At 43.3% G+C, this 13,859-nt stretch overlaps 1 protein-coding gene and 1 pseudogene across 2 annotated transcripts; one reads left to right on the plus strand and one right to left on the minus strand.

Moving 5' to 3' along the window:
- Positions 1–975: 975 nt before the first annotated feature.
- On the plus strand, positions 976–8,354 carry LOC136509079 (putative transcriptional regulator tpeD). 2 transcript variants are annotated; one of them, XM_066503885.1, is made up of 7 exons: positions 976–3,429; positions 3,508–3,702; positions 4,016–4,073; positions 5,569–6,116; positions 6,215–7,441; positions 7,520–7,638; positions 7,744–8,354. In XM_066503885.1, exons 4-7 carry the CDS (start codon positions 5,978–5,980, stop codon positions 8,134–8,136), a joined length of 1,878 nt encoding a protein of 625 aa, XP_066359982.1. In that variant the 5' UTR covers positions 976–3,429; positions 3,508–3,702; positions 4,016–4,073; positions 5,569–5,977; the 3' UTR covers positions 8,137–8,354. The 2 variants fall into 2 exon arrangements, 1 of the variants encoding a protein (XP_066359982.1); XR_010772211.1 differs by lacking the exons at positions 5,569–6,116; positions 6,215–7,441 and having other exon boundaries at positions 1,007–3,429; positions 7,520–7,818.
- Positions 8,355–8,491: 137 nt separating this feature from the next.
- On the minus strand, positions 8,492–13,450 carry LOC136509073 (uncharacterized; annotated as a pseudogene).
- Between the last annotated feature and the right edge of the window lie 409 nt (positions 13,451–13,859).

Here is a 13,859-nt window from a genome sequence, read left to right on the forward strand (position 1 = left end):
TTAATATCCATTATAGTAGAATGACCATCAAATTAGCATAAATATCCAACATTGAGTTTCTTGGAAAGGGCAATAAATGAATGAATAGAATTGAAGCAAGGTGGAATAACCGGAAAGGGCATTATTACGTCATCAAATATACATTAAGTAGGTGAAAAAGGACGAATATATAGGGAAAACAAACCTGCAGAAGTAGGATCTCCATTTAAGACAAGTACTAGGAAGAAACACAAAACAACATATCGTGCATCCATGATTAAACTTAAGATGTGTAGGGTATATGTTGTTGGAAGTGAAGGGCTTACAATATATGCTTTGCACATATAAGTTTTGTGTGTATATATAGAGAGTTCAAGCACTAATAATAGAAATACAATACGATACAACCAAACCAGTACATGTTCGACTATTGAACTTCAACTAAAAGTTAGTTACTAGTAGACTAAAAATCTTGGCAGGAAATGGTCTAAGATCAGCCACATGCACCGAAAGATCCTCAAGTAAACCAAAGAGGTCTAGATACAAATCGGGTGGCATCACTAACACCACAGAATTGGCATGCAGGCCTAATTATGCATGGATAGCATGAAACCTTGCATGGTCTTTTGAAATAGTCATCTTATGAATTATCCACATTGGCACACATACATGCTAACACGTAAGGGATTACAATATTTACTTTAATTTCTTAGTTATAATTTTTTTGGTCAAAGGGCTTTTATGGTAAACTCTTTTATGGAGAAAAAAAGAAATGCCCTTATCAATCACATGCATGCTATTAATTTCATCATTCTTTTTCATTTCCTTCTAATCAGTCTAAATACACACGTACTTATTTCTATAACATATTTATTAACTAATGTTCAAATTGATGGTCATATCATTACCCCGTATATTAAAAATGTAATCTAAATATTGTAACATACTCATATCTCTACTATAATTGAAAACTTGAGACTCATCACGGAGGCTTAACGCTCCCGTCCGTATAAAAAGAAAACAAACGCCGTCCGTATCGACTAAAAAAGAAACAAAAATTCCCTTCCGCGCGAGCACGCCCGACGCCCGCCCGTCCGTCATCGACCAGAGCAGCTGCGGCCAGGCGTCCTGGTGACTCCTTCGGTCCTTCCCGTCCCCTAGCTCGGCGTCCTGGTGACACCGCCCGTCCCTCCCGTCGCCAACCAGAGCAGCTGCGGCCAGGCGGTCAGCCGGTGCCCGCGCCCGGCGGCGGTGGCGGCCTGGATCTGCCACCCCCTGCAGCCGGTGCTGCGTCCCTCAATCCGTGTGACGAGGAGATTGGCGCGGACGACGAGGAGGAGATCCGCTTCCATGCGGCTGCCGCGAAGTACCGCGCACTCGTGGGCGACCCTGGGACGCCGACGCCCGCGGCGTGGCAACCCCGCGCAGTTGGGAAGGGGAGGACGGCGGGCTTGAGGGCTTGAGGGAGATGCTCGTGGCGAGGAGGGGCGACGGGTTCCGTTGCCTACTGGACGACGGCATCAAGGCGGATGCAACGGAGAGGAAGCAGCGGAAGCGTGTGTGCACAGCGCCGCAACCCTTCCTCAAAGTCACATCTGCATCTTCTAGGCAGAAATCCCTCTTCTTCCTCTCACGTCTTGATCTTTTAGGCGTCAGTTCCAACATCCACCAACACTGATCCATCCATTTGTTTTGGTTAATTGGATCAAGTATGGGGCACGGTGCCAATGGCTGCTGCTAGCCCTCGGATCGGTGGCGGCTCTAATAAGCACCGTGCTGGCGGTGGTAGAATACCGATAGCCGATGGCGGCAGCGAGGGGTCGCAGATGCGCAGTGCTGATGGATATAAAATCCCAATCGGCGGCGGCGGCTACTCCTGATGTGTGGTGGTCCTTCGTGCAGCTCGATTGGTTAGTTATTTCCCCTCCTTTCGGATCCTTTCAGATCCGCATCTCTTGTTCTCGTGGGTTCAAATTATTCCTCTGTTTCCTTGATTAGTCGATTACATGGATCGGATGCTTCTCCTGTCTCTGTGTTCTCCAGTCTGCTTCTCCAGTCTGTGTGTTTGCCTTGTCTCAGTACATTTGTATTTCATGTCTTTGTATTCGATTCATATTTTCTGAGATGAACATAACCCAAATTAATGTCGCAGTATGACTTGAGATGAAGGCATCAGTACCTAAATATTTCTTAAGGGCTGTAGTATTACTGAATATAAAAGGCAAAAAATCGCTCCCAATACCTTAAAAAATTATCAGACGTGCTAAGTCACAAAAAAGGTTCAGCACAACACTAGACCAGTGAAGATTATTTTTAAAAAAAACAAAATTTTTAGTTGTGCAAGCAAGTCCAGCCGAGCAGCAAGTATTATGAGTTTCAGCTTTCAGCACAACACTAGACCAGTGAAGCCAAGCTACAGATTTGAGGAAGAAAATCAGTGTGTCAGGGGGGGGGGGGGGGGTAACATGAAATTGCCAGACAAATCTTTCCTTCAGTTGCTTAACAGACCACAATGAATATGTACTGAGGTGGATACACGAAGTTTTGCTGTATCTGTATGTCTTGCATACTGTAATCTGGAGGCTCCTGATTTATGCAGCTGGATAACATACTTCCAGTGTCAGTATAATCAACCAATGATATATGCAAGGAATTAAAGAGGCAAACCGGCGTTGATGCCCTCAACATACTTGCTGAGATGTGGTTTTCAGAGTTTGTAGAGCCCCTTAGGACTTGGTTGCAAGGTCAATCTTGTTGTCTTCATCCAGCACCTTGTTAGATCCTCCATGGTGTTACCGATATAAACCTATAGATTCATAAATTGATTTCTTAGTCTGAGATTCTTCTATTATAGATGGACATATTTTTTTTCTCAGTAATAGTACTACCCACGTACTCAGTGATATGATCTCAAGTGGATATATATGCTTAACTTTTTTTTGAATTGTGCAAGTCTGTATATATATTCAGTTATTAAATTCCAGAAGCATTACCATTCAGTATATGGTTCTGAAAACTTCAGTGCTCTTTGATGCAGAACAACTCGAATAGAGTATGCTTTTGGTTCCATATGCTTAGAGCTTAGTTAGTGCAACTGTTTTTTTTCCTGTCATGTCATCTTCCTTTACCTGTGTTCAAGAAATAAGATCAGGTAATTTGATGCTCCCTTATTCTTGTGTTCCCTTTATTCCCTTTACCTGTGTGTTACCATATCATATACTCTTGATACTTCTTTCCACTTTGAAGCACGGTAAATTGAATAGCCATCATAAATTAATTTCCACTTTGATGCATCCCTATGTTGCCGTGGCGTTAGCACGGGCACCAACAATCCAGCAGCTTGGTGCTACTTGTCTGGTTATCTCTGGTGCCATTGGTACTGTTGTTTCAAATCCTACAGATAATATCGTTTCATCCCCGTACAACAAAAAGCCTGAAAATATCATACATGTAAGTATATAATTATAAGTTTCAATCCTAAGAAATCATTGTTATCAAACTGCCTAAGAAATCATTATTGTCAAACAGGGAGTTATGTGGTGATGATAGACATTTTCAGATGCTGATGCAAATCATGTTGGGAAAAAAGATAGAACAGAGTGGGAGAATTTTCAGATGCTGATGCAAATCAGGATGGGAAAATAGATAGAACAGAGTGGGAAATTTTTGTGACAACACAAGAAATCCTTCCTTGATGAAGATATTGACTCTGCCATTCCTCAAGTAAGAATATATAGCATACAAATTCAGAATCATTTATGGAGACTACAGTGAATAGGGTACAAATTAGAAATTTAGAAGCATAATATATGTCTTCATCTCCTTGTGCCTAAATAACTGAATGAAAGGATCTCTGCTAGCAAAAATGAAAGGATCTCTGTTACTAGCACATTTTATTTGCCAAGAGTATAGAATGTTTACTTGATCTGCAGTTTTTTTCCTGTTAAAAAGGGGGCACTGTTTGTATGCTTATGTTTTCTGCCAATTTAAAAAATTGCTCTCATGTATTCACTGTTTCACTGCCAATTTTGTTTAGGTATGAGGGGATCTACGAGAGGGAATTCTGTTTAGGTTGGGTTTGAGTTAAGAGTTGAGTAAGATATTCGCCCCCAAATTTTCCCAATCATCATGTATTATTGCTCTGTAGTTTGCTCTGAGAGTTACTGAAAATGATGCAATGAATTGAAATCTCTTTTAGTTGTCTTCTTGTACTCTATTTATGTTATGAAATACGTAGTTTGGTTTTTCTCATGTGTATCCCTCAAATGAAGCCGTGGCGTTAGCACGGGCACTATACTAGTTCATAAAAGTTTTACAAAAAAAATATTTATTAACAAGAAAACATTTAAATTGATAATCATGTTTATTGTGTTTAATAAAGCTATCATGATGGTGTTAATCAAGTTTACTAAAGAAATGTGTCATTAATCATCATAGGCATGAACATTTTTTATGCTCCAACCTCAATATGATGTTCCTAGCAGCCTCTGTCTCATCCACCCCACGTCCCCACCCAAAGTTCCGCTAGGCGCTCGCCTAGGCGCGCCTAGGCGCGATTAAGCGCTAATCGACGGCCCTCCGCGTAGACTAGGGTGTAGTCGCAGTCCTAGGCGGGAGCAGCGACTAGGCGGCGCAAATCGGCGCCTCGGCGGCGATTCCGCGGCGCGCAGGCGCGCAAGGCGGCGCGTAGGCGGACGACCCGCTCAACGGCGAATTTTGTCCGCCGCGGAAGCGCGCGCGCGCTTATGGCGTCTGGCGCGGGAAAGGAAGCGCGCGGGGAGGAGAAGAAGGAAAAGGTCCGCTCCCGCTCGATTCTTGCCTTCCAGGTCGCAGATAGCCGCTCGCAGCCCGCTCGGCCACTCCCGCTCGTCCTCTCCTCCTGCGACGGAGCGCCGGAGGGAAGCTCCACCCGCCGGCCCCGCCGGTCGCCCTGCCCCGCCTCCTCTGCCCCGCCGGTTGCCCTGCCCCGCCTGGAGGCTTGTCCCGGCCGGACTCCTCTGCCCCGCCTGGAAGCTGCTGCCCCGCCTCCTCTGCCCCGCCTGGAACCTGCAGCACCAAGGTCAGGCGCCTCCCCTGCTCCCCGCGACCCCGCCTGGAGGATTGTCCCGGCCGGCCTCCTCTGCCCCGCCTAGAACCTGCAGCACCAAGGTCAGGCCCCTCCCCTGCTCCTCTCCTCCATGTCCTCTGTTTTGAATGCATCCCCTGCTTCTCTCCTCTGATTTGAATGCCTGTGATTAGAACAGCCATCCAGCACTGGCAAATTGTGATCATGCCTATATCTAGGTACATGAAGCAAAGTTTTTATGTACAAATCACAGGTTCCTAATGACATTACTAGACATTTGTTGATTTTTTTCTCCATAGCAAGTGATGCACTGAATAAGTGATGAACCATTCCTAGACATGAAGAATGCACAGTCTAGAACTCAAAATTATCACAACAAAACAAAATGTAGCAAGCAGTTAGTAACTAGCTAGGGAAGAGATGTTCTAATCTCATTGTAAATTGGATGTTCCAAGCTCCACTGCTTGATCACCAATGAGTTGATCTGATTTTGCCTGCTGTGAATGCCCATTGTCTAAATGTAGGATGTCTACAACAGAGGGTGCACTAGGTGAGGGAGAAAATAGTGAGTCAGCGAATCTCCTGAAAAGGAATTCGGATGATGTTGGATGGGAGTATGGTGTTCTTGTTGATCCTAACAACAAGGACAAGGTGAAGTGCAAGCTTTGTAAGAAGGAGATGAGGGGAGGGATTTATAGGTTGAAGCAACATTTGGCTCATGAGGGAAAGAATGTGAAGAAATGCACGGCTACAACAGTGTAGGCCATGGAGGCTAAACAGAAGTGCAAGAAAGCACTAGATGAGGCAAAAAGGAAGAGGGAGGAGAAGACTGTTCATGAGCTAGAACTTAGAGAGGAAGTTAATGTATCTAGGGTTGGAGAGTCAGATGAAGTCACTTGTGTTGGAAGTTCAGAGCCTCACAAATTATGACCCATGGACAAATGGACACGTGCTATTGATCCTAAAGCTACCAAGACTGATTCTTTGAAGCAACAGCAGCTGAACAAGGAACTTTGGAAGGAAAGAACACATGAGGTGCATAAGTATATTGCAAGATGGGCCTATACACATGGTAAATTGCTAGTATACTCTTCTGTACTTACATTACATGATCACTAATTCATTAGATGTTATTCATGATCACTAATTAGGCTTTTTTAACATTGGCAGCAATATCTTTCAATGCATGTGACAATGATGAGTTTAAGCAAATGTGTGAAGCAATTGGTCAGTTTGGTCCAGGACTTGTACCTCCATGTCAAGATTCACTTCGAGAGAGATTGTTGGAAGAAGAATATGAAAGAACCAAGAGTCTGCTGCAGGAACGTGAAGCCGAGAAGATCAAAAATGGGTGCTCTATTATGACCGATGCTTGGTCAGATAGGAAGAGGAGAAGCATAATGAATCTGTGCACCAATTGTGCTGATGGAACCTCCTTCATCAGCTCTAAGGAGATGTCACATGTCTCACATACCAGTGAGGTCATCTTTGATCTTGTGGACAAAGCAATTGAAGAGATTGGTCCAGACAATGTGGTGCAAGTAGTGACTGACAATGCCTCTAACAACATGGGAGCAAAGAGGCTATTGGAAGAGAAGAGACCACACATATTTTGGACCTCTTGTGCAGCTCACACAATCAACCTTATGCTCCAAGGAATTGGCAACTTGACTCGGTTCAAGAAAGTGGTTGACCAAGCAAAGGCATTTACCATATTTGTCTATGGGCACACAAGGACATTGGAGTGCTTGAGATACTTCACAGAGGGGAAAGAGGTAGTGAGGCCAGGAGTGACTAGGTTTGCTTCAAACTTTCTCACTTTGAGTAGCATGCAAGAGAAGAAGGACCAGTTAAGGAAGATGGTGGTTCATAGTAGGTGGGACTCATTGAAGGATGTGAAATCAAAGAAAGGAAAAGAGGCAACAGCAACTATATTGAGTCCAAGCTTTTGGAAGGATGTGAAACTAACATTGACTGTTTTTGAGCCATTGGTCAAAGTCCTCCGTTTGGTTGATGGGGATGTGAGGCCATCCATGGGTTTCCTTTATGGACAACTACTAAAGGCAAAGAGACAGATCAAAGAGGCCTTTGGAAATGTTGAGGCTCGGTTCAAGGATGTAATAGCTGTTATTGACAAGAAGATGAATGGAAGACTTGATTCTCCATTGCATTTGACAGCCTATTTGCTGAATCCTCACTATAGCTATAGTGACCCATCAATCTTTGATCAGCCCAAAATATCAGAAGGGTTTATATCTTGTGTTGAGAAATTTTTTTATCATGATGAGGACATGCAGCATATGGCTGCCAACATTGAACTAAAGAAGTTTCAAAATAGAGAAGGACCCTTTAGCAAGAAGCTTGCTAGGAATTTTGAAAACTTTGATTACAACCCAGGTAGAGGTACTTCCTATGGCTCATGGTTGTTTGTTGTTTGCTGTTTTCTAAACTAATAGAGGTGTTTTTTTATTTCAGCATCATGGTGGAGATTGTATGGATATGAAACACCAGCTTTACAGAAGATGGCTACAAGGATCCTATCTTTGACATCAAGCTCTTCTGGTTGTGAAAGAAATTGGAGTGGGTTTGAAGGGGTTAGTACCTAACTACCTATCTATTATGATTTATGAACATGTTTCAAGCTTTCAGCAGCATTACAATTTAATTGTAGAACTGAGAATGCTCTTTTTAAATTGTAGATACACACTAAGAAGAGGAACAGGCTTACTACAACCCGCCTCAACAAGTTGGTGTATATCCAATTCAACTCCAAGCTGCTTAGTAAGAGAGAAAAGATGAAGTCAAACAAAATCACTGAGATACTTCAGTCTAGTGATACAACTGAAGCTCAAGGTTTTCTCCAAGAGGGTGGGGATGATTGTGCATTAGCTGACTTTAGAGATGGGGAGGAAGATGAGATGGAAGGTACCGGGATACCTTGGTCTGTCATTGGAGAGGCAGTGGGAGCAGATGAACAGCTTGAGCTGCGTAGAAGTGCAAGAGTGAGGGAGCTCTATGAAGGAGAAGAATTTGAGTCTGAAGAAGAAGAGTATGACGATGAGGATGTGAACTACAGTGACGAAGAAATATGAACTGCAGCTTGTATTGTACTGTCCTTTAGTTATAAATTGTGTTGTGCAGCTTGTATTGAACTACAGTGAGTGAGGGAACTATCAACTATGTGCTTGTGCTGTCCTTTATTTATAAATTGTGTTGTGCACTTGTATTACTGTCCTATCCACTTGTATTGTAATTACCAGCTGCTGATATGGTGTGCTCATGGATGGGAGGCTACTGAAATCATCCAGATAAGTCACAACTTAGTGTTTTCTATTTTTTTTTATGACCAGCTAGCTGTCTATTGACTAATTTACTAACTACTAGCTGTGAAAATGTGTTGCAGGAGGCAGGAGCTAGGAACATGCAAGAAAGCAAGAGTAAGCCAGCTAGGAATCAGATATGTCTACTGCCCTTTTTTTCTACTTACTCATTACTGTGACTCATATAGTCATATATAGTAGTTATATACATATATATAGTTATATACATAATATATATATAATTTATGGCTATATTGCCAAAACGCCTAGAAAAACGCCTTGGAGCGCCTAGGACCGAGTACTCCCGACTAGGCGCTAGGCAGTGGGTCAGCGCCTAGATTCCGCCTAGCGCCTAGCTGAACTTTGTCCCCACCTCTGCCCCCACTAGGTCCTGTCCTCCCTAGCTATGCATCCCAAATAGCCTGCAAAAGATGAGAATTAGCGATTTAAGGATTGATTTGTGTGTAAGGTTCATTTAAGTGTAAGTTTCCTCCGACGATCAAGCATTCTACACAGATCTAGTAAACAGTCACATCATTGTGCAGAGTGGAAAGCATCCAACAGAAACATACAAGACCCACCTGTCTTTCCTTAGAAGAACATTCCTCAGTGAGCCATTCACCATGAATTCAGTCACAGTTGCCAGTGTTCCTCCAGTTCCATCAGGGACCACACCATAGAAAGCGACAACATTTGGATGATGTAACTTTGAAAGAATCTTTGCTTCCCTCCAAAAGTCATTGGTCTGTGGAAAAAAATAAGTGTTAACATTAAAATCGGAAAAACAAAATAATAATGCATGTTAATATATAAAAAGGTCTCCATTACAACAATGACATCAACCTTATTGCCAGTGCTTTCCTGTTTGGTGCCCCCTTTTTTGCATGGATGATGAAGCGAACAAATGGTTAAAAAGATTAAAGGAAACAGTACTTACAAGTTTCTCTTGTTCAGATGATCTTCCAGCAAAACAGCTCTTTTTAATGCGCTTGATAGCAACATCAGTTCCTCGCCACTTTCCATAGTATACAGTTCCAAATGTCCCGGATCCCAGCTCACGTAGCTCCTCGAGGTCACCATTTTTTATGATCTGTTCATCAAATCACAACGACCACATGTTTCTATCATTTACATGTCATTGATAAAAAGCATGACAATGTTGTTTTGTAAATTTGATAGCAATCTTGCTTAAGAACAAATTTAGAGCATGTGAGCTGCACCTGTAATCCATACATGCTGGCAGTTCAGCAACTACAGCATCACTAATGGACCCATTGGCAACTCCATCATCATGATCCTGAGATTTGGAACAACGGATGCGAGATGCTCAAACATCAAATGTGGATGAATAATAATATATAAATATAGGGTATACCTCATTAGCTAACTCTGCCCCGTCGCTCCTAGTATCATCATCCTTCTGTGATGAAAGAATCACCTCTTGCTGTTCTTCAGCTGCCATTACAACCTGAGGAACAACTGGTCTGGATGATGGAATGCCTGAAGGTACATTATCAGTCACGTCCTCAACTATGACAGGTACATTCATTTGAACATTATCGTGCAGCCTGTGTGCTAGCTTTATGTGTTCATTATTGGTGGTGGTATGGTCAAATCCAATTATTCCTTCACTGCAGGCGATATTACCCCAATCACGAAGGGGATCCTCTCTCCTAGAAACACCATCCACAACTGGATTTTGAGACGAAGACAGAGAGAGGCCACCATTGCCTTGCAAGTTCATACTCGGATCAGTATCAATCGGCCCAGCGTGTTGAGAGGTAGCCAAGCCAGGGCTATGCACTGATGACTTGAGCAAATTATCATTCTGATATACACCAGATTCTCCATTGCCCATTGATCTTTGCATGACAAAAGCTTCAGAAGACTTTATAGGCAACAGAACATGAGGCTCTGGAGCAACTTTATCAGTTCCATGCACATAACCAGCAGTTCCATAATCTTTAGTAACAGGCCTTGAATTCAGTGTCTCTACATGTGACCCACTTTCTGAATTGTCTCCTTGGGATACATTAAGGAGATATGAAAGGGAATGATCAGTAGCATGCATCGGCTTTGGAACTGAACTTTCTAGAGCATCTAAATCATCTGAGGACAACTTTGCACCATGCGCGTTGTAACTTAACCCTGTATCAACAAAATTGCTCCATGGAGCAACATTTGGACCTGCGCTTTTATCCTGATAAAAAAACTTATCCTGCTGTTGAACTACAGGATCACCATCATGACATTTTTGTGTCATGTTACTAGACAAACTTTCATCTTGGTAATATACTGGTGGATGTGAACTGGCTGGGGCAATAATTCCTGGATTGTACCGTTCGTCAATATGATTAGAAACAAGGTAATTTGATTCATCTGCACGGGCAATGTCATGGGGTTTAACACATTCAAAAGCTGGCCCAGTCCTACTTAATGTTCTCTCCAACTCATTAGTTTGGCATATTTTCTGGGAAAACGATTGGGTCATGTAGGAACCAGCAGGTAATGACAAATTTGATGCAGGCAGGTCATTAAGATTCTTTAGCAAAGGATCGGAGAAGGCATGAGGCATGCCTAGAATTTGACCAGTGTGTTCCTGGAGCCCAGATGCCCATGCTGCATTTTCTGGATGCATGGTGACCTTTTCAGAATAGAAGGATGTTTCCACTGGAGTAGAAACATCATAGTTGGTACGTGGAATCAAGTCAATATCATTTCCAGCCAAACCTTTTACCTGCCTCTGAATGTGAAGATGTTGCGTGGGAGATCCATTTTCAACACCCTTGTCTGTATCATTTTGCTTTAGATGGTCCGGAAGCATGGTTTTCAAATTTGAGCCATTGCAAATTTCACTTCTATTCACATGTTCTTGGTTTGTTGGCAATTCATCTGCAGGGGGTTGCATCCTAGACTGTTTCATGGTCCTCTGCTGACCTAAACTTGGGGATGAAGTTTTTGATGACTCGACCACCAATTGTTGCGTGTACGGATCAAGGAAAAACTGAGAGGAAGACTCATTAAGAGTTGCTCCAATAGAATCTTTGGCTCCAACTTCTGTATTGGTTTGACAGACAGGTGATTCTCTAAAGGGGTGTGGAGAAGGGTCCAATTGATGGCTCGATTGGCTCATTAAATTGTTGCCACTAATGCTCCGGCTCAAATGTGCAAGATTGTTCACAGCAACAACAAAATGATACTCTGGTTCACACTCCAAGCTCTTTGTGTCCAACGTCGAATCTTCACATTCACTGAGGGAGACAAGAAATATCCTTAGTCTAACGGAGCCATTGGCCTTTTCAAGACTGCAGTATTCTTCCATCATATTCTGGAAATCCTCGTCACACGAAAGAGAAATGAGTGCGTCCAGATCCTCATCAGGTAGTTGATACTTGATGATATGAGGTTGACTGTAGATCGTGAGAGTTTTCTGCACTAGTTCATTCCACGAGAAGTTCCTGGTTATCGAGATGAGACGTGTCTCCCCACCGACATACCTGAGCTTCCCATCACTTGGCCTAGGCAAGATTTTCCCACCAAAGCTGCACATAAACTTGACTTTTCCAGCAAGGGGGCTCTCACAAGCCATATCCAGTAGATTGTCACTTGAATTTGCAACCATTTTGAGTCCATTCTCAGATGGGACAGTCTTCAGATGCAACAAATTTGTAGGATCCATACCAGCACCTTTCAGTTGCAAAGCTGTAGTTGAGACATCCGATAGATTCTCAGTCAAACCTACTAAGGCCTAAAACTTTGGTCAGATCTTGATACACAACCTGGTTATTCATTCATTACAGAACAAAAAGGAAGGATCGCTGTGCCAGAAGCTCTTCCCTGAGCAGCAGCAAAGGCTTGAAAGCGAGACACAGACAATGGGCATCCCCTTGACTCTGTAACACCAATTTTACCAAATTGTGAATGTGTCCCAGTGCTGAATCATTCGTCTCCTGAGAGACAACCAGCGAGTTGCTGCCTCTAATGTAGACCCCTGCCACCTCTGCTTTGGCTAATAACCGAGCGACGGGGATTGCTGTGAGAAACCATCAAAATAACACATTGTATACCCTTCCCTGGTCCCTGCAGCAAAAGGGCAGATTGGATTAAGCTACAAAATTTCCACATTTATATGCGAGATGGATTGATGAAGTTGCGCAGTGACAAATAAGGACCTAATAATGGATAAATGGGTGAGCAATTTGCATTGTTAGGGTACCACCGGGGGTGTAGCAAATGGGTACGGGGATTAAAAAGATGGAATTTTGATTTGATCCCTGGAGGGGGAAAACAGATCCCGAAGAACAGAACAGCCCATCGAATCAAAGCAAGGGTTCCTTACCAGGGGAAACGGGAAAAAATCGACCCCGAGCCGGCCACACCGGCGTGATCCGCCCACGGCGGAGGCCGCCAACGCCGGCGAGCTCCGGCGGCTACGCGCGGGGGAACGGGCGCGCGCGCGTCCTACGCCGGAAGGCGCTGGCGGCACCTCGCCCTCTCAAACCGCGGCGACGATGCCGCGCTCCTCGTCAATCTTTCTCCTTTTTCTTGGTGTTTTTCTTTACCCCCTTTTCCTTTTTCCTCGGTGGGGTGGTGGCGGTGGCGGTGGCGGGGGAGGGCGGGCGGACGGCAACGCGACGGCGACGACGGTGACGAAGCGGGTGGGCGGTGCAGTGATCGAAGCCACCAAACAACGCAGCGACGGGTGGTTTCCTCCGCTAAAAGGCACTCATGGCCTCCGACCAGGGGATTTGATTGCAGCCACAGAAAAAAGACAGGACTCTGTTTGACAATTACGTTAATGATTTGCCAAATTAAGGGCGGTGGCGAACGGCGTGCCAGCTCGCTGCTGCCTGCTGCCCGTCTTCGCTTGCTTCTTGCCGCCGCGTTTTGCACTTGCCTCTTTTTTTTTTTCTTTTGTTTTTTGTTTTGCTGCTGCAAATGAATTTAGTGTGAAATGTGTGGTATCCTAGTGCTTGGTCGGTGAAGATAAATATTGTCAGCAGGTGCTTTCGTGCTAAGGATACGCTTTGATGGAATTGTTCTCTGGAGATTCTCCTCACGAATTCACATCAAGAAGACAAAACCGACTTTTTTTCAACAGTGTTTATACTATGTGAAGTTGGGACCTCACCTTAAATTATATTCCTTTCATTCTAGAAATGATGTAATTCTGGCATATTGCTAAGTCAAACTATAAACTATTATTAGTTTAATTAAATTTATACTCCCTCTATTTTACAATACAAATCGTTTTGGCTTTTATAGATATATTTTTTATATGCATTATCTAAATACCTAGTAAAATGTATCTAGAAAACCAATATATCTTATAGCTTGGAACGGATTGAGTATAAAGTTAAAATGATACTAATAACATACTAACTAAGTAACATTAGATTCACCATGCACAATATTTTCACGGTATATCTTCAATTCATTAATACCGATAGTATTTTCTGTAGATTAGTTAAATTTAAGATAGTACATATGTCTAA

This window comes from Miscanthus floridulus, chromosome 15 (assembly GCF_019320115.1).
Source record: "Miscanthus floridulus cultivar M001 chromosome 15, ASM1932011v1, whole genome shotgun sequence".
Taxonomy (NCBI): Eukaryota; Viridiplantae; Streptophyta; class Magnoliopsida; order Poales; family Poaceae; genus Miscanthus; species Miscanthus floridulus.

Bases quoted from the DNA above. Each gene is read 5' to 3' on its own strand.
- LOC136509079 (XM_066503885.1), top strand. From the start codon at position 5,978: ATGGACAAATGGACACGTGCTATTGATCCTAAAGCTACCAAGACTGAT. The intron at 6,117-6,214 runs GTAAATTGCTAG...TAACATTGGCAG, and splicing joins AAGATGGGCCTATACACATG to CAATATCTTTCAATGCATGT. The intron at 7,639-7,743 runs GTTAGTACCTAA...TTTAAATTGTAG, and splicing joins ATTGGAGTGGGTTTGAAGGG to ATACACACTAAGAAGAGGAA.